We start from the raw sequence: 22,617 nt of genomic DNA, 5'->3' as shown, positions 1-22,617 counted from the left end.
CCACAGACACTCGCTCACACCAGCTCTGAGAGCTGGCAGCGTGCCACCGATGGCAGAAGCTCCAGCACTTTTTACCTGATGGTGCCGGGTGGTGGTGACAACTGAGAAGGGCTGTTTCTAGCTTGAATTGGAGGAAAAGCAATTTAAAAAACACAGTCTTAGAATGTGTCTAAGTTATTGACCACTGCAAAAGTTGTACAGGAGGCCGCATGGAATAAAAGGGTTTTTAACTGTTGCTGTATCACTCAGAGAAGAGTTACAAAGCCAAGGGTTTTCCCACCATAAACTATTTCATACAGTGATATTAAGGATTAAACTGAAGAGTGGAAGTGGGTGGATTCTTCCAGCCCAGACCCTCAGAGGCTGTGGGTCGCCTTCACATCTGTAGGTCGCCTTTGCAGCTGTAGGTCGCCATGCAGAGAGGCCTCAGAGGTGGAGGAGGCCTCTTCCCTGTGCTGGAATTATCTGGGGTTGAGCAGTCCTGCCCTTCTGGAAGCAATGTTTTCTTGGTGTGAACTTCATGCATGTGAGAAGATAGTGAGAATAGGAAAAATACATATGAGGAAAATACATATGGGAAAAATACATGGTTTGTGAACCAAGAAAGATGGCAAAGTACATTAACAGCTTGTCCATAGATTGAGTTAATGGAAGAAAGAGGTAAAGCAGAAACCATTTAGAAAGGAATTTGTTCTGGAAAGAGTAAAGTGAAAGAGAGTGTTTATCTGTGATGAGATAGCGCAGGTAGGTCTGGGTAGGTCTGGAGGGCAGTGTGTGGTTTGAAAACTTCTCCAGACAAGTGGGTTGTTTCTGTCCACACATCAAGATGCTGTTCTCACTGCAAGCCAGGGTCTGGTCCATGCTCAAAGGACTGGCCAGTTGCAGCAGAGCCCAGAAATATCTACTGCAGCATTCGTTAGTGTCATTTATAATGTCAGTACTATCTTAAGATGGGGGCATGACTGGCATTTTCACCAATCACCAATGACTCATTTGCCCAAATGAGAACTATGGTATTAATCTTGCATGCTTTGGAAACTGTTTTCAAAATGTCTGGTTTTTGTTTTTTGGTTTCTGTTTTTTGAATTTCCCCTTTCCTGCAGTTCTTGGTTTCTATCTTACTGGGTGCAGAGGACTTAAATGGTTGCTATCTGTGCTTCTAGCATGAAAGAGCAATGCGTAAGGGCCCTTGTGGGGCGCTGGGGTTGGTGGGTTTTGTTCCTAAACAGACAGCTCTTTTAGTAGCCATGCTGGATTGCACTAATACATTTCTCCTTTTTCCTTTAGCATCGAAATCCGAAAAGAGAAGAAAGCTGACTCAGGGAAAGGTGTTGACAGGGAGACTTGTCTATGACTTGATCTTCATTTATTTTTTACATATATATATAAGAAGAGTGCCACCATTATTAATAAAACTGCTTTGATCATGTATTGTAAATTGTCTCTCCTCCCAAATCTACCTTCATACTGTAAGTAGTGCAATATTTGTTTCATTTCTGTGTTTAAACTTCTGAGCAGTGAGACACTCTTGTGAGCATATACAATAGCTAATGCAAGAATCTGTGAGTTCCTTGCTGTGTGTTAGACATATATAAACACTGGATTCTCATCAGTTTTATGAGAGCAATAGCTTTCTTAAAGAGATAAGTCATATTTACCTAGTTTATATTTTCCTATATTAGTTATCAGAAGATACCTGACAATTTCATTCAGAAGAATTTTGAAAGGTAATCTTACTTCTTTTTTCTTAATAGCTCAGTGCAAGTGACTTGTTTCAAAAGACCCAAATCAAAAGTTAGTTTGAAAACATTTTTAATAATTGTATTTATGCATTTCCTTGATTTAATATGATACATTTAATACTTAAGAATTTATATGTAACTAAACTCAGTCATTTCAAAAACTATATAGAAAACTGTTCACAACTTGTTTAAAAAAATCAGACACTAATGCGAAGAGTCAAATGGTATTTGCTTAAAATTTAAGTTGTGATTATACGATCAAATACTAGGCTTGTACGAAATGCTTTAGGAAAACTTTCTAAGTTTTGTGAGATTTTCAGTACAAATCTTTATCAGAACAATGCTGTTAAATTTCTCTCCAACTGACAGCAGATGTTTTCCAGATGAACCACATGATGAATCATTGTACATGCAATTCTACTTCTGTATAGTTACTCTGCTGCTAAAGGTCGTACACTGCTTAAGGCTGCTTCTGAATCATGTTCTCATGTTAGACTGACAGGTCTCCAATTGGACTTTTTCTCTGCAAAGCTCTTTTCCACTTTTTAACTAAATGCATGTTATAGAAGAATAACCTTTTCAATAAAAATTTCAGATTCTGTTTGAAAAAGTTCTGTAGATATTTCAGTCCATATAAAATAATCCATCTTTACTCAGTTTACACACACAAAAAAGAAAGCAATGAATTTTTGAGAATTACTAAAAATACATATTTCCTTTCATTTTGGATAAGTGTAAAGTTAATAAAGAGTGTTGTTTCCTAATAATGACCAGTGATCATCAATTGTACAATCTTTCAGTGTCCAATTTTGCAGTAACTCAGAGCCCTGTTACTTTTCCAATTATAGAATCTATGTACAAATGTACCCCAAAATTAAAAAAAAACTAAGTCTCTAATGCTTAATCTAAAGAGGGGGAAAAAAACAACTTTAGGTTCAAACTTTTGATATCTTCTGAAAAATTCTTTTCACGACTTGTTAAAGCATCATGTCTTTGATGAAATATAAATGGTTTTATATATATGTATATATATATACACACATACACACACACACACATATATAAAAGACCATTTATATATATATATATATATGAAGAAGAATTTGCAGTTAATAACGTTTGTGTTTATAAAAAATCCCAAGGAAAAATACAGAAACTTTCCATCCCAATAGTGTTCACTTTGTGTATTTTATAATACAGATAGTATATTGTAAACATTTCCATTGTTTTACAATTTAGCTACACATGTCAGTCGATCCTCAAAGCAGCCTCCTCGTGTTTTAATATGCTAACAACTGTTCTGTTAAGTGATCATAGTGAATGAAACCTTCACATGATCATCTATTTGAATAATCAATCATATTCTATGAAATTCTGTATTTCTCAGTATTTTTATAGTCACTTTGTTCTTGTGCGAATTTTAATGCTCTCCCTATGTTAACCTTAAGACTTTGAAATCATATAAAAATAAGAAAAAATGTAGTGTTATATATTTCTTCCTAATTTCAGATTCCTGGTCAGAATTACTGAATATCTAGAATGTAACTTATTGCAAAGTTTAAGTAAAGTGTAAATGTGACTAGGATATTGTGTTTTTCACAACTGAGAAATGTTATGTGGAAATAAATATTTATCCTCACTAATTTCCTTGCACATTTTAAATTGCAATGCAAAGTGTTGTGTCTTTTTTCCCCTTACTATTAATCAGTAAATCAATGTAGAAAATTTTGGTTGTTTGTGCATACTTAAATTTAGACACCAGTAGTCTTAAAAAAAAAAAAAACTTGGTGATGGAGTCATTTCAATAGTCATGCAATTTGAACAGTATGGACAGAAAAATCTTCTCTATTAGAAAGTGTCTCTTTATCTTTATAGAAAGGACTTGGATGAGAGTGGCATTATTGCCACAACCAGTCAAAATTACCAATGTCATTGACAAGATTATCCTTGTTCAAATTACATAGACTTCTGTTTGTAAACCCCATAAAAAAAAAAAAACATCTGCTAACATTCATCTCTTGCCATTTGATGCAATAGGTCTGATGGGACATGATCCTTTTGTTGTTATCTGGCTATAGGTTGTGGTCAAAACTTCAGTAGGAACTCTATTGTACTAGGTGTTTTTCTCTTAAATTTTCAGTTTATTTTGCAATTGCTACCATTTAACCCCCCCTTGATCTTGTGTGTGGTTCCCCTAAATATAATGTGAATGTCTGCTTGGTATATGTGGTCAGATACAAAGGCTCCGCTGATGATTCACAGGTACCTTATATTTCAACACAATCCCTAGGCCTTTCCAGATTTTTCTTAGCTCTTCAAAGTGTAGCTTACTGTTCTCCTATTTGCACCGACCTACCTCTGTTTCTTTTTAACTTTATAATCTATCTGCTCTAGGGTTTTTGAAGGTCTTATTATCATTGCAAGATTGCTCTACACATCTACAAATTTTCTAGGACATTTATATCATATATTTTCATATAATGAAATGAAATGAGATTCTAACTATTTGAAAATTTTATGAGAGCATTTTGTATAATGTGGTGATTCTCTAAATAGCTACTTGAGAGGTTACTTGTAATCACGTCCATTGAAGGAGTCCAATATTAAAGGTTTACTGGTGATACTTTATTTTAGAGATCTTTTGGGATGTTTTCCTTACTTACAGTCACTGATATGACTGACAGTCCACAACAAATGACAAACAACACTGCTGTTTATACTGCAACTTTGAAAATAGCACCGTTTCCTTCTTCCTGAGGCAGGGTAGGTACATAACTATACATAACATAATAGGATATGTACCAATTTGTTGGTATAATTGAAGCAATGAATAACTCAAGGATGGAATTTTGTATAGAGCAGAATTGGAAATCAATGTTATAAAAAGAAGGAGCATATAAATTAGGATGAACATGGGAATGGAAACCTCAGAACTTCAAAGATTCTCAACACATGTCAGTATTAAAGTAAAATGTCACGATATGGAGCTTAACTGGAGCCTGCCATATTTGATGTCTGCTATTGAATTTAGTACCCAGCAAACAGCTCAGTATGGTGAAGTGTTAGGAGGGTAGTGGAGACCTTGCAGAAATAATTGAACAACTCAACTCTGGAACTCTGTGACTTCTTGAGAAGTTCCAAAGTTGAGACCCTAAGAAAGTAAAAATCTGCTATCTAAAAACATGATTGACAAGAGGTTTATTTTATGAAAATTACTCTAAAAGCTGAATAGAAATCACTTTGACAATCTATCTGTAAACTTCCCTCTGTGAGCTTCTAGGAAGACCTAATCTTTTTATCTCTTACTGGAGAAAGCTGACCTTTGTTTTCCCCAGACAGTAACCTAATTGAATTTCTAGAAGACTAATCTTTCTTGTGCTAAGCTGTTTAAGATGGCATCAAAACTCACTTGGGCTAGTTATTCAGTCACTCTGGGTCTCCCATGTATACAGAAGGTATGAATGTTATTATCATATCCTTATATGATTTTTCTCTTAAATAAAAAGAAAAGGAACAAAAATGAATTGGAGACATTAAACACGTTAAAATTGATATTAGTATATTTATATTTTTTCCATCCCAAGAATTCTGAGTAATGGAGCGGTACGAATGTTTGGAAAGATTAATCTGACAGCACAGTGGAGAATACAGTGGGGGGCGCAGGGGAAGTGAAATCATTGCCTTAGGGATCCCATTTTCTGGGTGACTGTCAGATCAAGCCAAACTCACCATGAGCGATCTATCCATTTCAGTTATGATCAAAATCATTCAGGCTCAAGCATATTGCTTGGATATTTAATAAGTAACTCCTGATATAACAGCTTTGTTATAAATTATTTTACATAGAGCTTTCCTTTGCGTGCTGTGTTTAAAATTCTATTTGAAAAAAAATGCACTAAAGAACAGGATATCAGTAGTAAACTTGAGACTATTAAGTAAATCCAGATGATTCAGCTAACGGCTGAATCACCCAGGTCAGAAACTACCTTCTCCCTGTCTACTTTTTCATCTTGTCCAGCTCATTCATTCTTACCAGGGATTTAGCTTTGTATCAAGGTGCTCTTACCTTTGGTATGTGAAAAGTATGGATTTTTGCCATGTGACATATTTGGTCCATTTTTCTAAGTTCTTAAATGTAGGGATAGTATTTACCCCTCACTTGTAGCTCTCCATAGTCTGGTTCTGTTCTCTTCTTTTTATCTAGCCAGCAAGGCTGTGGTCTGAATCCTAGGTACAATATACTGGAAAATGTTGCTGCTCAGTTAATTAAGAATGATTAAAGATCCAAAAAGGTTTCTCACTGACATGAAAATATTGGAACAAAGGCCAATGTATGTTGAACATCTTGATGTGCCCAGTACCTGGAGACATAGAAGCCTGAGGTGAGAACCTGTGCAATGGATAAAGTCATCAAGCCAGAAAAAGAGCTAAATAGTTGTGAATAGGAGGTGCCAGGCAATGTATATATAAATCTTCACAGCAGTGCAACAATTCTGTGAAGTAGATATTTTTGCACTTCTTTCAAGTTAAGAAACTGGGTTTCAAAGAGCTAAGTAACACTCTTTAAAGCATTTCTCCCTGAGTGGTGGGATTTAGACTCTTAACTTATGTCCATCTGACCTTCCTGGAGGGCACTGTGTCTCCATGAGGAGGCCAGGTATGACTTCTGTTTCCTTAAGGGTAATCATTTGCACACAAAGTCAGCCAGAATCAGAATGCAACCAGAATCAAATGAAGATAAATAATATTTTGTCTAAATTGTTTATTTTTTCTTGGTCACTCATCTTTCTGTGATTTAACATTGAAAGCCAGACTTACCCAATAAAATACCTTTTTTTTTTTTTGTTCATGAGTTACAAATACCATGATTTTAATGGGCAAAAATTCATGGAATCATTTGAGCTTTGATTATTTGATGGCTCATACTTCTTTCCACACATGTCTTAAATAGGCTGACAATTTTGGATTGATAATTTTAATGAAAAATGACATAAAGAAAAAAGAGTTTGTTGAAGATACAAATTTAAGCACCAGAAAAGTTACCCTTCTCAATTAGCAATAAGAAAACAATGCATATTATTAATAGTTCAGATTACTGAGTCTAAGTGTTAACATTTCACAGCAAGGTGACATGCATGACATGCTGAGTATGGCTTTAGTCTTATTAATTGGCTTCAGTATGTTCTGAACTTTTTCAATTGGGTAGTGATGTTATTCTTGATTACTCACATTTCATCTGTTATTAACTATCTGTAATGGTCAGATATCCTCCATACATACTACAGATCATTCAAGGTGTTTGCAAAAGAGGTTTTCAGAACCTCAGTGACCACCTGTGAATAAGAAAGGAAATACCCAGAATGACAAACAGCCTGAGGTGACTATTGATCTTTCTGGTGATGGCCTTGATTCATCAAGGATGCACTGACTGGGTGCCTCGCCTAGGGGTATGTGATCACTTTTAAGAGGGTTTGCAACAAAAATGTTCAAAATTAAAACTTTGTGTTTTTGTAAAAATCTTGGTCAAGACTTAAAAGGTAAGCAATCCAAGTAACAGGAATTTTTCTTGCTTCCTTGCTGTATGGTAGTGTACTCCCAGCCACTGGTGTGTATTATAAAGGACTCTGCTTCTGTGTGTCTGCTCAGCCTGCAGCTGTCAGTGGCAGAGGAGTTCTCACATCTTAGCAGTGTGATAAATTCCAGAGTGCTTCAAACTCACTCTCAGATTAAGTTTGTCTCTAGTTTATTCATCAATGTCTTTATCTTCTTTTCCAGTAAACTAATTTTGAGTCCTTGTTGGAGAGTACAGTTTATCCTATAAGAGTCAAATGAAATATACCTTAATTTCAATCATGTCTTTACCATTTGCAACCCTTCATTATGCAAAAAAATACATGGCTGGGAGCTTTTATTACATCTTGGTAATGAGAAGATTTAGCATGTGAGAAACTAAAGGGACAATGAATTCATATAATTTTGATATTATGTAATATTGAGTGATACTATTCAATATAAAATATTATACAATGATCCTAATAGCAACTATTGTAGAAGAATGGCCTTCTTATCTGTTCAGTGTCTGATATTGTGTGATACTTGGTTTCAATGAAGATAAAAGGAGAACTTGCATATAATTTGTTTTTCAACTATTAATTCAACCCAGTATTTGAACATTTGATATATGGCTATTGTTTCTGGATGTAGAACTCTGCAAAGTTTGCTCCAGCTACTCAATATATTAAAATAGAATTGTGGCAAGAGCCTTAGGAGTTTTAACATTGGTTTATAGTTCCAATGGATGAACAGGATTTGAGACTTAATTAAGGTGAAACTGCTTGATGACATACTCTGAAAATAAAGTTGACACTGAATTTCATAATCCTCTGTCCATTCCTATGTGTGACTCACAGTCTCATGTTGAATGGCAGCTATTCTCCATTTCTTCCATTTTTAGATTTCTATGCTGTGGCTCACTCTGGGATAACTTTTTCTATAAAATGGTCTGAAGTTGAAGCTAAAGTTCATAAAATCAGTTTTTAAAATATAAGGTTAATTTATAAATATTACAAAAAATTATGTTTTTTCAGTTTTCTGGTCATTATATTGCTAGGGTAAAGTCAACATCTGAAATATATTAACCAAAATAGTCAAATACTTAAGAAGTGACTGATTTAAATATTTTGTTTAGCCATCAGAGCTAGCAACGATATGGCTGATAATACTTGTTCTTCTAATATGAGCTTCATCACAATTCTTGGAATAAAATTATAAATTGTGTACTTTAAATAACCAAAATTAATTTAAGTTGATTTTTTAAAAGGTGATGTAGAATAACAACATTTGTATATGAATTAGACAAACCCCTAAGAAATGCTTAATTTAACACATTTCTAAGTATCTAATTTCTTTCAAAAACTGAACTCTTTCCATGTTTACAAGGCAGTCTGGGATAAAAAACAAAATAAACAAGAGACTTTCTGGATAAATGCATCCATATGCCAGTGTGGTTTAGGTCTGAATCAAGACACAAAACACATTATCTCTGAAAAAAAAAAAAAAAAGGCATATTTATTAAATGACCAGAAGAAATTGCACAGCATGTAAAATGAAAACAATACATAAAATTCTAACTTATTTTCAATTTTAAAAACAATTTCAAGGGAGTCAAAATATCCTTTTAATTAAGATACTCAAGGAAATGAAATAAGAAAAACTGATGCAAGGAATCCTTCAAGTTAGGATTTGTGATACAAATATTTTCATCTTTGAACAGGGCAAGCTGATGTGTTCGCATCTCTGTTCCAAGCTGCCTCTTTCCCCAGGAAACATCAGTATTTTTCAAAGCACATTTACAGTGCTTTCCCGTCACCCTTGCTGTATTTCTGTAGCACCTATGGCCATCACTGGCACCTGGGGGCCTTGCATTGTTGACGGTTTCCTTCTCGTTTCTTTGGAGTCTATTCAACTGCTGTGGTTTTACTCAGAAGTCAGTGCTTTGCATATATGATTTCCTGAGACGGAATAGTCTTTCTTAGAAAACGGTGCCAGTCTGGCTGGAAGCAGCTCTTTTCTGAGAGGAGCTGACAATAGTCTAGTCGGGTCGGCGTGTGTGGACACAGGGTATCAGCCATGTCGTCAGCCCCTCTCCCTACTAGGCTTTTCATATCCCGGCTTCAGTCACTGACATCCCTGTCCATATCTTGCCATCCCTTCAAAGAGAGAACATGATTTGGACTAGTCCCGTTAGGAGACAATTAAATGCTGTCCAGGAAACCTATGCAAAACTCCCATTTAAAACATTTCTTGTTTCTCATGTCAGCAACTGATGTGGAAGTGATTTTAAATAATAAAATCAATTTGAATAATCAAGCTTCTGTAAGGTAATAATCTGTTATTAAGACAGAAATCCCTATTTAGGGTGATAGGTGTGAAATCGGGAAATAAAGATAACCTTCACTTTCTTGATTTGAGTATATGTATTTTTTAAAAAATCCTTATAGCAGTTTATGAAGTTGAGAACAAAACTGGCTCTTAATAAGCTTTAAATGGCATGTTTTTTCTAGGGGCTACTCTAAGGAGAAGCACTGCTTTATGAAGTGGCTCATGTGGGTGTATATATGTTGGTGAGCTGTGTTGCTGGCGATTCCGTGGTCTTCGTCCGCGTACCACTGCAGAGAGGGAGGACAAAGTCAGCATTAGGAAGTCAGTTCTCTTTTTTGTTTCAATTTATTAATTCCTGTGAGCTCTCTGCAATATATGAGATATAAGCCTGGGTACTTTAATTTCCTAATCAATTTACAAACTGAAACAAGATCAAAGAAGACATTTAATTTCCCCTCAGACTTCTTCCAGGGCATATTTGGTCCTACAGACATCCTGTCCTTGGAGAACTCACTGTGAATATGACCTGACCACATATTGCTTTAGGAATGTATATTCTAATTAAAATATTCAAATCCACTTTCAAATTTGACTCAAACACACCGAGAACCACGTCATGCTTAGGAAGGAATGTTTATCCCATTAAGCCCACTAGTTTTAATGAAGTGTTATCAAGTGTCAAATTTTTCCTACGTTGCATTAAGATAAGTGATATTAAAATAAATGAGCTTTTTTAAAAGCAATTTTACCTAATATACATCATTAAGAAAGCAGAAAAATTTATTTTAATACTCTGTATATGTTTAACATCAGTGAAGTCAAAAGTCAAATGTATTATTAGCACTTAGATTTCTCACTGGCATTTAAAAAAAATCTGCATGTCTGATATTTATGTAGATAGAGCTGATGACCTGAGGCAAAAATTTATCAACTCATACCACATTAAACAAGTGGGAAGGCATTGCCAGACAAATATTATTATGAAGACATTAACTTTTTAAAACTGCTTAATTAAAGTATCATATCATTTTTTAAATAGTAGAAAAATAAATTTCATCCTCTCTTTAGAAGAATCTGATCTAAATGATGTATACCAGGGTTTTTTGTTTTTGTTTCTTCTTTTGGGGGTTGGTAATCAAATGACTCACCCATTCCTGTACAGTATACAGAGGGCACCATTTGAACTTGAGCAAGGCATGTGTGTTGAGAGAGAAAAGTCTGTCTATTATTAGGCTTTTCTAGCTAATAAAAAGTTATTACACATATACACAAGAGTATATGGTATAACAACATACATGTGCAAAAAGACATGTACACATAAAATATATGTATATGTGTGTGGGCAAGCTTATTTCTTAATCTGAAAAGGTGCAGTGTAGAAAATACGTGTGATTTAATAGCTACAATCATCCTTCTACACAGGCAACAACAACTCTAGCCATTTCTGACTATAAAACAAGCCTAATTGTTTATTGCCTATGATTGTTCAACAAAAGGTAATATGGAAATTGCAAAATTTGAAGTGTGCTGATTACTAATATCCCACTGTCGTTTGAATAGCGAGTAATACATACAAGACAGAAATGGATTTTCATATTTCAGCTGAGCTATTATCATGCTGGTTTCACTTTAGAATTACTCTGCCACACATTCACTGAGTAAAGTGATTACTTTTGTATCAAAATGGGAAAGACTGAACAATCACATGAAAAGGAGAACAGTGTTTTGACACTCCAGGATATTCAATACTGTGCTTCTCAACCCCCAATTCTCTAATATTATTGAACATTATTATTCTGTCTGTGGCTCAAGGATAGCGCTTTTCCAACCGCACACTGGAAAAATTTAAAAAAAAAAAAAAACAACTTTTCATTCCATCCCTGTCTCCTGGGCTGTTTCTAAGAAGTAGCCCGAAGAGGGTAGACCAGCCCCCCACCAGCCGGCACCCTCCCCGCTGTTGATTTGCTATATACCATTGCCTGGAAATCCACTCCAGCATCCACCAGGGCTTTGGAGATCTGAGCTGACTGCTGAAAGTGAACGTTATCTGCAGAAGAGAAGGAGACATAAAATAACTAATGGCTATTCTAGCTTTCTGATACCAAAGGGTAGGAAAGGCAGGAGAAGAAAGGGACTGTTTGAAGTTCTAGGATTCAGCATCCCATTTAGCCGAAGACAAGTGAGTTGTGGAAAGCAACACTGTTTTATTGAAGTAAATGTAACAGTCTTGCCCCTCATGCTTTTGTTTTGTCAGTAGTGAAATTGCAAACCTGTCTGTGATACTAAAAAGTCTAATTAACTGAAACTCACCATCTGCTGTTCCATGAATAAGGAGGTACTCAACTTGTTTAAAATTTTCAGCTCTGCTCATGACTGTTGAATTCTGGAATTGGGAAAAAGAATGTCATTATTCAAAAAAAGATCTGCCATAAACTGATTTTTCACTTCAGTTTACAAAATAAAATGTTTTCAGCTGGGGCCCCCTTTGATACAAAATATAGCAAACCGATATTCAAGCAAATGCTGTCTCCATGCATGGCAGAATGCACAGCATGCCCTGTGCCTGGGAGACAGGACTGGAAAGGGAGGATGCCACATCTTCCCTGCACATGCAGGAAGAGGCACCTGCCACCCAGGCTGCACGCAAAGCCCCTTGAGCCGCAGATTCTAGGCTGGCTGTGTCCTATGCATTAGCACAGGGCAGAGTCTCGTATTAGCAATGTATGTTCCATGGGCTTATGCTGTAGTTCAGCCAAAAAGTGTATTGCCATGGCAACCATGTGTCACATGGTGCCATACATGCTACATTTCAAAGAGCCTGTACATAGCATTTGCAACTAAACATACTCTGCAATATGTCGTATGAACTTTGGTCCACATTGCTAGGCGCTAAATGAGAAGCCAGTATTACCTCCTTTAGAACAGATGTTTTAAACCCAGGCAAATGTGACATATGTGAGGGAAGAGGGGTGGAAAAGGTCAAGAGTGGCCTTAGAAAATCAGTGGGTGGTGGTTGTCTGCCTCATTCTGCATTGGAGAAAATGCTATTAGATCAAGTCACTTCCAACTTAGTCAGGGAAATGGGATGAAAAATACTTCATGGTCAGCTTTTTGAAGACTGCATGGTGGCCTCAGTCAGGTAAGACTTCTAGAATGAGGCTAGGTCTTGCCTGAAGAAGTCTTTGAAAGTAGAGAACAGGTCATCAGACTTTCAGACTTAATTGGAGATGATGATACAGTTGGAATGAAGGTGAGCATGTCACAGAGATGTGGTAGTGCCTTTGTGTGTGTGGGGGGGGGAGGGAGGTGTGACCTGGAGTCTTGGCCTCTATTATCTGGTTATGGGGTTGGTGGGGAAGCACTAGTGATCCATCTATGGGTTTCAAATCAGCCAATTAGTCCTGCAGCATCTTGGTGAATCAAAATCAACTTTATGGGAACTAAGGTTTCTATTTTACAGATCTGTATAGTTTGTTAATCCAGATCCTAGTGGCTTCCATCAGGAGGGTTGGGGCTAAGGTCAAAATATATGTGTCCTAGTCCCAGTTTCAATATGAGTGAGCTGTGCACCTGTGGGCAAGCTCTCTGAATCTTTTCTTCTGTAAAATGAGAATAAGAATAACACCTTTTACTCCCTCACAGATAAAGAAATTAAAAGTCCTGACATTTTCTTATGGCCAAACTGCTGATACCAATATGAGCTCTGCATTGTATTTCATGGGGAAAGAAGACATTCTGTCTACAACTTTCAGGACAGGGTCACCCAACAAGCTTTAGGTGACTGAGGCTTCCAAGGTCACCTTGTCCTGTAAAGCTTAGCACCAGTAACTTCCCACCCATGTTCTGTCTGGTTCCCACTCATCCTCACCATGACTCATTTCTGGCCTAAATTGAAAACCTATGAACTTTCAGAATTAACACCTAGGACTCATTAGAAGTCATACTTTCATTTTACAAGAACATTTCATCTGCTACAGTGTCCTAGATAAATCCCTCAATGTATGAATCACACAAGCTATTCATCCATCCATCCCAACATTACCCCATTTATTCTTCCAGTCACTCATTTTCTTCAACTAGCCAATACTTATTTGTCAGCCATCCCACTAGATAAGTAGATTCACAAGAAAAGGGATTTGTGTGTATTGTTCATTATTCTTAGTATCTAAGATATCTAAATATCAAATAAAAAGATGAAAGAAAAGACACTAGTATTTTACCAGATATTCAATTAAATCCTAGTTTTTTTAGAGGCAGGTAGAAACTACTAACAAAATATTCTCATTCTGAAATTGTGTTTTTGTTCATTTCGAGCTTTACACCATGCCATTAATAATACAAGCTATCATTTATTGAATGGTTTCCTCTATGGACTGTTCAAGCATCTAAAGGAGTTATACACATGGCTCATTATTCATCACAACACTCCTGTGAGCAGATTCACATCTAGATAATTTTTTACATGGAGATACCGAACTCAGAAGTGGGTAATGTGCACCTGCTGATGTGTGTAGGTAACGTGAAGTCAGAGGGACAAAGTCTAATGGCAGAACCTCCTTCTACATCCTATGTTGCTCACGAAGTGGGTTTCCAATAAAAAGCAGGAGAAACCAGTTGCTACCTGCCTGGAATTGCAGGTAGCAACTGGAACTTGGCTCCTGCATCTCCAAGCCCTCTCAGGCCTGCACAGCCCAGTGAGAACAGGGAGGCAGGGCAGCAGTAGAACCCTGAGCATTTTCCTGCTCTTCAAAGGGAAAGCATCAACAAACTCCCTACAGAACAGTGTCAATTCTCCGCTGCAGAGAGACCAGCCTGGGGCTTGGACACTGCCAATGAAGCTGGGTCCGAGGCCCAGATGCCCGGCCCCAGTGCTCTTGCTGGTCCTTCCCACTGGCCCTGCGCACAGCTTACTGACCACACTGCTCTTCCCCCAACAACTGTCTCCTCACATTAAATCCAGATCATTGCTCAAGGTAGACAGTCAACTTTAACAGCGAAGGTTGGCCCCCAAATACAGCTGTGTCACCTCAGCTCACCTCCAAAAGTCTCATGGGCCTTCCCTGCTTGGCAACAGGAAGAGCAAAAGCTGTTCCTACAACCTCCCTGAGCCATAAAACTGAGAAATGTCATTGAAACATAGAGTAATAGTTAGGAGGCATATAAATACGCAGGACAGTTAGCAAGGAATGTGATAACTACTGGAGTTTGGACCAAAACAGTTTCTGGCTGCCTTTTTTTTTTTCTTAAATGGAGTGAATACAGGCTGAAAGAAGACAATTTTTATAAACAAGTAAAACCCTGAGCCTAAGATAAATGTTGTGATGTACACACTGTAGCTGTGATGAACTAGACATGGTGAGAAATGCAACATACTGAGAAAAAGACGAAAACTGTGATAAAAGTGTCATGATGCAAATTGTTTTACATTAACAATATTACACTACAAAGAAAGAAAGACAAATACTTTAATGCAGCAAGAGAAAAATAAAACAAAAGCTTCCCCTGCAACTGCAAGATGTGTGTGCTGTTTCCCATGCACGGTTCCCCCTGCTCCCTAGGAGAAGCCTGCAGGGAGACAGCAGCCCGGAGCACACCCACAGCAGCCTCTCAGGCTGCACAGGAATTTTTCCCCCCAGAAAAATACAGCTGTGGCACCCTGGCTCTGGAACCACCGACAGTCCCTACAGACTGAGCATCCTGAGCTGCTCAGTCGAGAATGGACAGTGCACGCCAACCTGCAGGAGACACAGAAACGTGTGTGCTAATGGAAGGGATGATTAATCATCAGAAGTAAATTAGCTGGGATGTTTTAACCTACCAAAATAGGATAATCCCCGTTTGCCTATCGATGGAAACAGAAATAAAAAAGGAAATGGATGACTAAGTTAGAAGCCAAATAGTCTATCACCAACTACTAAAAAGGAAGCTCAGAGTGATAAATGGGCAAAGATGCAATGGTGGTGCAGTTGGCACTCTCCTGAGGCTAGAAACTTCCGGAGAGCCCCGCTGCCAGCAACAGTCTGGCAAGGAGAAGTGGGAAGGATTGGTCCAGTGGCAGTGCCGATTCCACAGCATCTATGTGAGGAGCTTTTCCTTCAAGCCCCAAGGAGAACCATCTGTAGCTGCTCGTTGGATCATGCTGATTCCTCAGTTACCTTCCAACAAATAAATCTTTGTATTTTTGAAATAAAAGAGAGGGTTGATAAGAGTAGGAAAGGACGGTGGGAAACAGAAGGTCTCACAATTTTTAAGCTACCCATTGAGCTATCTAGAAGGCAGAAGGACAACTGGCTCCCTCAGGATAATGGTGGCAGCTGCCATGTTCTGAAAGCTTACTCGTAGGTCTCTCTTGAACCTTTTCAATAACTCTGTGGTAAGTCTGACTACCCCAATTATCCAGATCAGGAAACTAAAGTTCAGAGAGGTTCAGTCACCTCTACAAGTGAGTGGTGGCAACAGAATTTGAATGTATGACTACTGAAGTCTAAAGCCCATTCCCCTTCCATCATATTCCAGGACACCTCCACTTCACAGTCAGACAACTCATCACCTTGTCCCAGCTCTTGACAAAAGAGCGCAAGGCTGCAATCGAATGGCCTCTGTGCTGCAGTGAGGTGTCACCTCAGTGTATTGACTTGCTCCATGCATTCTCCTACTTGCAACCAAAGCCTCATTTGTGATACTGGATGATGTTATTGGGGGGGGAAGCACCGCTGATGCCACAACAGAGGCCACCGAAAATATTTAAGAAAAATGAATGAGTATTTAAGAAAAATGAATTCAATCCACTTTATCAGATGTTTTACTTGTTTACATCTATCACACAACTGTACCCATAAGATGCCAAGGAAAGAGCACCCATCAACCCGACAGGGGGCTCTACCTCAGGCCTCACCAAGCAACACTGGCTTCTTTAAAGATCACACAGCAGTCAACATTTTATCAGCACTCAACAAACAAGTTAAGGTTTGGCTTAAATCTGAAGGTCTCTCTCCCTTTGGCATATTCTGGGATAATAGAACAAATGTCAAATCAGTACAAGATGGCATATTTACAAAATTGCACCCTGTTTTGCATAACCTAACGATGCAGCAGTTCTTAAGGATTGAACATTTCAAATCTGCTAGCAGAAGACTGCCAAATCTATGACTGTTTCATACACTTGCCAAAAGCCTATCAAATTTTGAGCAAAATGCAAAATAAATCTCCTCTACAAGTTAAATCAGTCCCTTCTGTGTGTTCCAGGCTGCCCTCTTCTCTTGGCAACAGGCTTGGGACTTGGGTCCCATTTCTCTTGCCCTTGATCTTACACTTCTCTGTGTTCCTAAGTCCACTCCCTCCCAGGCTTATGTCCTGCCTTATCGGCCACCATTTGGCCTGCTCTGCCCACAGCCATTCCTCCATGCTATCTCTAGGTTCATCCAACCTGCTTCACAAATCCCCAGAAAGCCAGCTCTACCTGCCATTCATTTATCTATTTGGTGACACTCTGCCTTCTCCCTCTGTGCTGCCTCTGGAAACACCCACTCTCCCCCCCTCTCCCCCCATCGTCCTCAGTCCTTCTACCTTGACTTCAGATAAATGCCTTCCTAGTGCTCCATAGCTATATGTTACATAACATTATGGGCCCCAGTTTCTGTGCCAGGAAAATGCAGACAATTAGAGCACTTATCTCAGAGGATTTTAGGGAGAACTGAACCTAATAATTCATGTAAAGAGCTTGGACGCATGTCTGGCCAGAGTAGCAAGCACTTGATAAATGAGTGAAAAGAAATGAAATGATCCCCATTCCAGTCGAGAGGAGTATGGGGAAGGTGAACCCTAACTTCTTGGCTATCCCCTTTTCCCTCTTCAGGAATGCACAAAAGGATAGAACTCTTGGGGACCTATGGTATGGAAACCATTTGTCTTTTCTATACACACTGAGTTCTTTATCATAGCTAAGCTCATACGTTATTATCTATGCTCTTATTTCATTCCAAAAAATCTCCTGGGCATGTTCTGTCTCAGTTAATAAGCTAATCAAGTTCTAAACAATTAAAACACCAGGCACTTCGAATGGGTGGGTAAAAATTTGCCACATGCTAATATTTCCTAATTTTGGCCCATGAGTGACCACATGAGAGACTCTTGGTCATTGTTGGTCAGCAACCCCCTCGTCAGGGGTGTGGCAACCCTACTTGCTTCCTTTTACTGGGGGTCGGAGGCTCTCTCATAGGCCACCCGACTCCTTTGCGCCAATCTGTCTCATGTAGACTGAGACTCACTGCAGAAAAGATGTTTCCTCAGAGTAATGCCACCAATGGGCTCTGACTTGTCACCCAGCACACTGCTTTCCCTATGAAGGCAAAGATCCTAAGGGGATCCGTCTAGGATCAGTTAATTAGTTTTGAGAGATGATCATCTTCCATTCTCTTTGAGTTCCTGGTATCCTTTAAGCATGCTCTTGCTGTACCATTTGGCAGTGGGTGGGTGATTATCCACAAAAAGATAAGGAATCACGTCTTGTGTCACCGCGTTGGGTCTAAGCCTTAGTCTCGGGCCCTACTCTCTGGGGATACAGCCACAGAAAGGCAAGGCTCAGGGACTGGAGTGGAGACTAACATCCAGCAGGGCACAAGCTGAACAACTGTACATGCATGCCTGTCTGTTCCATTAATGTAAACAAACAGTGCTTTTATTTCCTTTCCTCTTAGTGGCTAAGTATGAGCTTTATTTCACAAAATGTGCTTCTGCTGGTGACATGGGTTTCTCTTAATTTTTCCCAATCTGGATCATCTATAACCTAATAACAAAGCCTTTTCTCATTTGAGCTTTATGAAAAACGATGTTAGTGTCCAAAGGCTATAATACTAACTGCTGTATCAATAATTCTTCAGCAGAAAACCTCGACAGCACTCATGGTGTTGCTACTACACACTGTGGACATCTCTATCCTGGATGTCCTGCAGAGGGCAATTTGTCCAGACTAAATGTGAGTGATTTTAAAATTATTTTCTTCTGACCCATGAACATACACAGGAAGGTGAACATCTCTAAAGAAGTCTCTTCTTTGTCTTTTCAAAATGGGTGAGAAGAGGGAGGGAGAGAGGGATAAAGAGAGGTGGGAGAGGAAGAGAGGGAGTGAGAGAGAATATGAATATGAGAGAATGAGTAATAAAACCAACCTGGGAAAGAAAAGTAAAAGAAGATGGGGTCCAGAGGGGCAGCTGGGGCCTTGGAGGAAAATAGAATCTTTGAATGTATTCTTGCCAGAGACAAAAGCGCAGGCTCATTTAAAAAACAAAGGAGGGCAGCTTTATTCTAAAGCCTGCTGTGCACCAAATATAGGCACTTAGATTCAGTTCTCCACATTTGGAAGATGCAACTTACCAGGGTGGAAACAATTCAGATAATATACTTGCCTCCCTTTCTCCTGCCCACCTTAGCTATCACCCGCCCAAATAATTCCACTGAGTAACACATTGGGAACCTTTAGCTCTCTGGTACTGGCAGTTTTAATGTGTCCATTGCCAGCAATGAATTTTGTGCCAAGAAAACCCGACTCCTGGCGTGGAAGGATTAAACAGTCCTCGGGAGCCATCTGTGCAGTGAAGTGAAAGAGTGACTTTGTGCACCCAGCCTGTGTGTGTTGCCATTGGCAGTAGGAAGTGACTTCTATTTACATGACTACCTCACGCAGAGAACACCTAAGGGGAGAGAAGACAATGGCCGCGGAGTGGGGGGTAGATGGGGACAGGTTAGGAATGAGGAGCCTATGGGAAAGCTGGAACAAGCTGTGGGTTGCAATGGCAGATTCAAACCAATTCTCCTCTAGCAGTAGGGCCAGTTGAAGAGAAAATGAGCTGAGACCTGGGGAAGCTGAGTAGGAGCCAGGGTCTGCCTTAGATCTCAGGGTCTGGACATGACTCTGTGCTTCTAGGTTCAGATGCTTTTCAAAATGTGCTTTTTAAAATAAACGTTTGACAGGTCCTCCGTGATGGTGTAGCGAGTTAACAGCGCTAAGAAGCTAAAGCCACTTCAGCATGAGTTCAATCCCCGCCACAGAGGTGATCCACGTGGTGAGGGAGATCTCTCCTGAACTGCCCGCTGCCCCCTCAGCAGAGTATTTCGTTAGTCGGCCTGTACTGCTCCCCGCTCTGTCTCTGGTGAATCCTCTCACCGCTCCTGCACCTCTGGCCTATACCCCAATTCTGCATGCACAAATAAATAAATCTTAAAAATATATATATAAACAGTTGACTCATCATCTACCAGGTTCTAAAGTCGGGATAAGGGTCCAGGACAGGAGGGTTCTCAAATACCTTTGATGTGTTGAAAGTTTTTAATACTTTGGGATATAGAGAAAATTCTTTGGCAATTCAGCAAATATGGCATAGCATAGGAAGGATGGCTTTCCAATGTAAACATCCTGGTCAAGTGATTGCCAGGGAAATTCAAGTTGTGAAATGAAGGAAGTGATGGGGGCCTACCATTTTCATAGAAATGTTTCCCTTCAAAAAATTGTGATGTCAAACAGGAAAGATTTTAATTAGTTCATACTGGGTAATCCAAAGAATACAGTGTTGAATAAAGTCTTGAGCAGTTCTTTCTGCTGCAGAGGGGGAAGGGAGGATATACTATAGGCGCAAGATGGATAAACTAAGGATTAAGAGATACACATTGGAAATGCCACAGAAGTCAAAAGGGAGAGAGATTTCACTGGGAGAGCATTACATACTTCCCAAGACAGGAAGGTGGACTACAGGAAAATAAGATGGAAATGAGATCCCAGGCAGAAAAAACATAAGCAAAAGCACAAAAGGAAAAGGTCCAGAAATATTTAAAGAGAGAACATTGCAGGTGTACTTAGTTAAGCACTCAGGAGAGACCTCGGAGAAGTGTGGTGGGTAGGACACTCATCTCGCTACTCTGTGGTCTAACCTGGACAAGCTAAGGGGGGGTACAAATTGGATCTTATGAATAAAGGATCCAGTCATGCAGTGATGTGGCTATGAAGAAAGGAAATAATGTTTAAAGGTGCTATTCAAGGTAGAGGAGAAAGAGTGGGAAAATCTGAGTCCAAACTATTCTCAGCTGAACTGATGACACCCTGACCGCAGGACCCCCTTGTAGTGGGAAATGGTTTTGCCTCTCACTCTACAGATTATTGCTTTTCTATCTAGACTGAAGAACAGTGATGAAAACACAGAAGCAGGCACAAACAGACACATACCCCATTCCTCCCACACCTTCTAAATAAAACTGAGAGACAAAACTGAATTCTCTATACTTATATTGCAAAATTAGATATATCAATGGCGTTTCATTGTGTTTGGATGAAATGGCCCCAGAATCCATAGTAATCTTAGAAAAACATACAAATATTGCTCAGAACAATGTCTTAGTATGAAGCCTGTGCATTGGAAGCTGTACCTTATTATTTGTAAATTTTGTGTATTTTACTTTGTATGACAAAATCAGGAACTTTTTGGATGGTCTAATGTGCTAGAAAGATCCTTAGAACCTAGGCTAGCACTTCTAGCTGCAATAGCCTGGAACCAAAGAACGTGCTCTGCCTTTGGGGTGGCACCCACCATAACACATGGGGCCGCCACACCCAGACCAGATTTCAAATGCTGTGACCCATCTGTAGAGCAGTCCACCCACTCGTCCCACTAGATCGACCAGTGTGCTGGATGCTATTCAGCAATGTGGGTTCAAGGATTTTTCAGGGTACTTTCCAAGTATATCTGCTCCTCACCTGCTTTACTCAAATCCTATTTGTAACAACTGCCCATACTTGACTATGAATAAGAAAATGTTAAGGCTTGTTCAGCCATCTTAATTATGATAATACCACAAGAAATTTTAATATGTAGCTAAACGTTTAGTCTTTTGGGGTCTAAAAGAATATGTTGAATTTGACATGTTTTCTAAACGGAAATTTTTATAATTAAAGTAATTATCTGGTGTTGCTTTGTATTTCCAAATGAATGCATATTGTGACCTATATAGCATACGATAAAGGCTGTAATTATGCAGAATATAGTAGGGGAAGCTATTGGAGTTTCTCTAAACCACCTGTGTTATTTTTTTTAAACAAGAATTTTGTTGCAAATAAAAAATATATAATTTCCAGAATAGATGCACTTTCAAATGTGCTTAAGCCACTTACAAATAGGTTATAAAATGTATCTCGCTCCTTCTCTCTTACCTTGTAATAATGGAGGTTGTCTTTTGGGAGACTCATATAACGTTCTGTGTACACTGAGTCTGTGATGGAAAGAAAGAAAAAAACTTAATTCATACAGTGGAAAATGCTTCCTCCTTTCACTGGACTATTTTCTGTACTTGGGTGAGTCTTAGTGTTACCCTCCAAAATACCTCCTCAGGTCATTTTATTCAGCTGGCTACAACAGGCAGAAACTGCTCGGAGGCCTTTTCCTAGTCAGTCCTAACCATGCTCTCTAGGCCCTCACGATGAAGGCAAAGAAAGATCAAACAGGACGCTCTAAACCCTGCTCAGTAATTGCCAGCAGAAAAGTGAAATGCAAAGTGCTTAGAGGTTTGGACACTTTATACTATCATCTGACTCCGAAAGAATCTTAATCAGGAAGTCACGTAATACTTCAGTTGTCTTGAATATTTTGGTCCTGAGCAAGTATATGCCCAAACATGTGATTTCCTTACTCGTAATATTCAATTACTAATTTATTAGTTAAATCACATTTTATTTTTCTGGCACGTGGAAATTGATTATGATGAGAAAAAACAGTTATCATTTACTTGTGTCTATCCTCACATCAGCTCAGCTATTCCATCCTAATGCAGGGTAAGCATTAGTTTTCTCTCATTTCAGTGAAGTCTCGATTTTGGAGTTATAGTAGTTGAGTATTTTTAAACAGATTACATTAATATCTGTCTGCTGAAATGACATAAGCTCCTTTATCTATAAATATGGCAGAAAAACAGTTTGCATAATTGATTTGGTTATTTTGGATAATTAAACATA

The 22,617-nt window shown here is 38.7% G+C and overlaps 2 protein-coding genes across 3 annotated transcripts in view; one reads left to right on the top strand and one right to left on the bottom strand.

Moving 5' to 3' along the window:
* The window catches only part of SLC4A10 (solute carrier family 4, sodium bicarbonate transporter, member 10), a 252,551-nt gene extending 250,769 nt beyond the window's left edge, over positions 1–1,782 (top strand). For both annotated transcript variants that reach the window (XM_004674608.2, XM_004674607.2), the window contains one exon: positions 1,288–1,782. The gene's annotated coding sequence lies outside the window, so the exon portion shown is untranslated. The remainder of the gene's footprint in view (positions 1–1,287) is intronic.
* A 7,059-nt stretch (positions 1,783–8,841) lies between these two features.
* DPP4 (dipeptidyl-peptidase 4) overlaps positions 8,842–22,617 on the bottom strand; it is a 74,692-nt gene continuing 60,916 nt past the window's right edge. Inside the window, exons 25-28 of the mRNA XM_004674874.2 lie at positions 21,820–21,878; positions 11,934–12,006; positions 11,597–11,670; positions 8,842–9,910 (exon numbers count right to left, since the gene is read on the bottom strand). Of these exons, the coding sequence (XP_004674931.1) occupies positions 9,809–9,910; positions 11,597–11,670; positions 11,934–12,006; positions 21,820–21,878 (308 nt within the window). The 3' untranslated portion in view covers positions 8,842–9,808. The remainder of the gene's footprint in view (positions 9,911–11,596; positions 11,671–11,933; positions 12,007–21,819; positions 21,879–22,617) is intronic.

Source organism: Condylura cristata, unplaced genomic scaffold, assembly GCF_000260355.1.
Source record: "Condylura cristata isolate star-nosed mole 26May11 unplaced genomic scaffold, ConCri1.0 scaffold00002, whole genome shotgun sequence".
NCBI classification, from domain to species: domain Eukaryota; kingdom Metazoa; phylum Chordata; class Mammalia; order Eulipotyphla; family Talpidae; genus Condylura; species Condylura cristata.
Note: the sequence above shows the minus strand (reverse complement) of the source record. Positions and strands in the feature narration are given on the sequence as shown.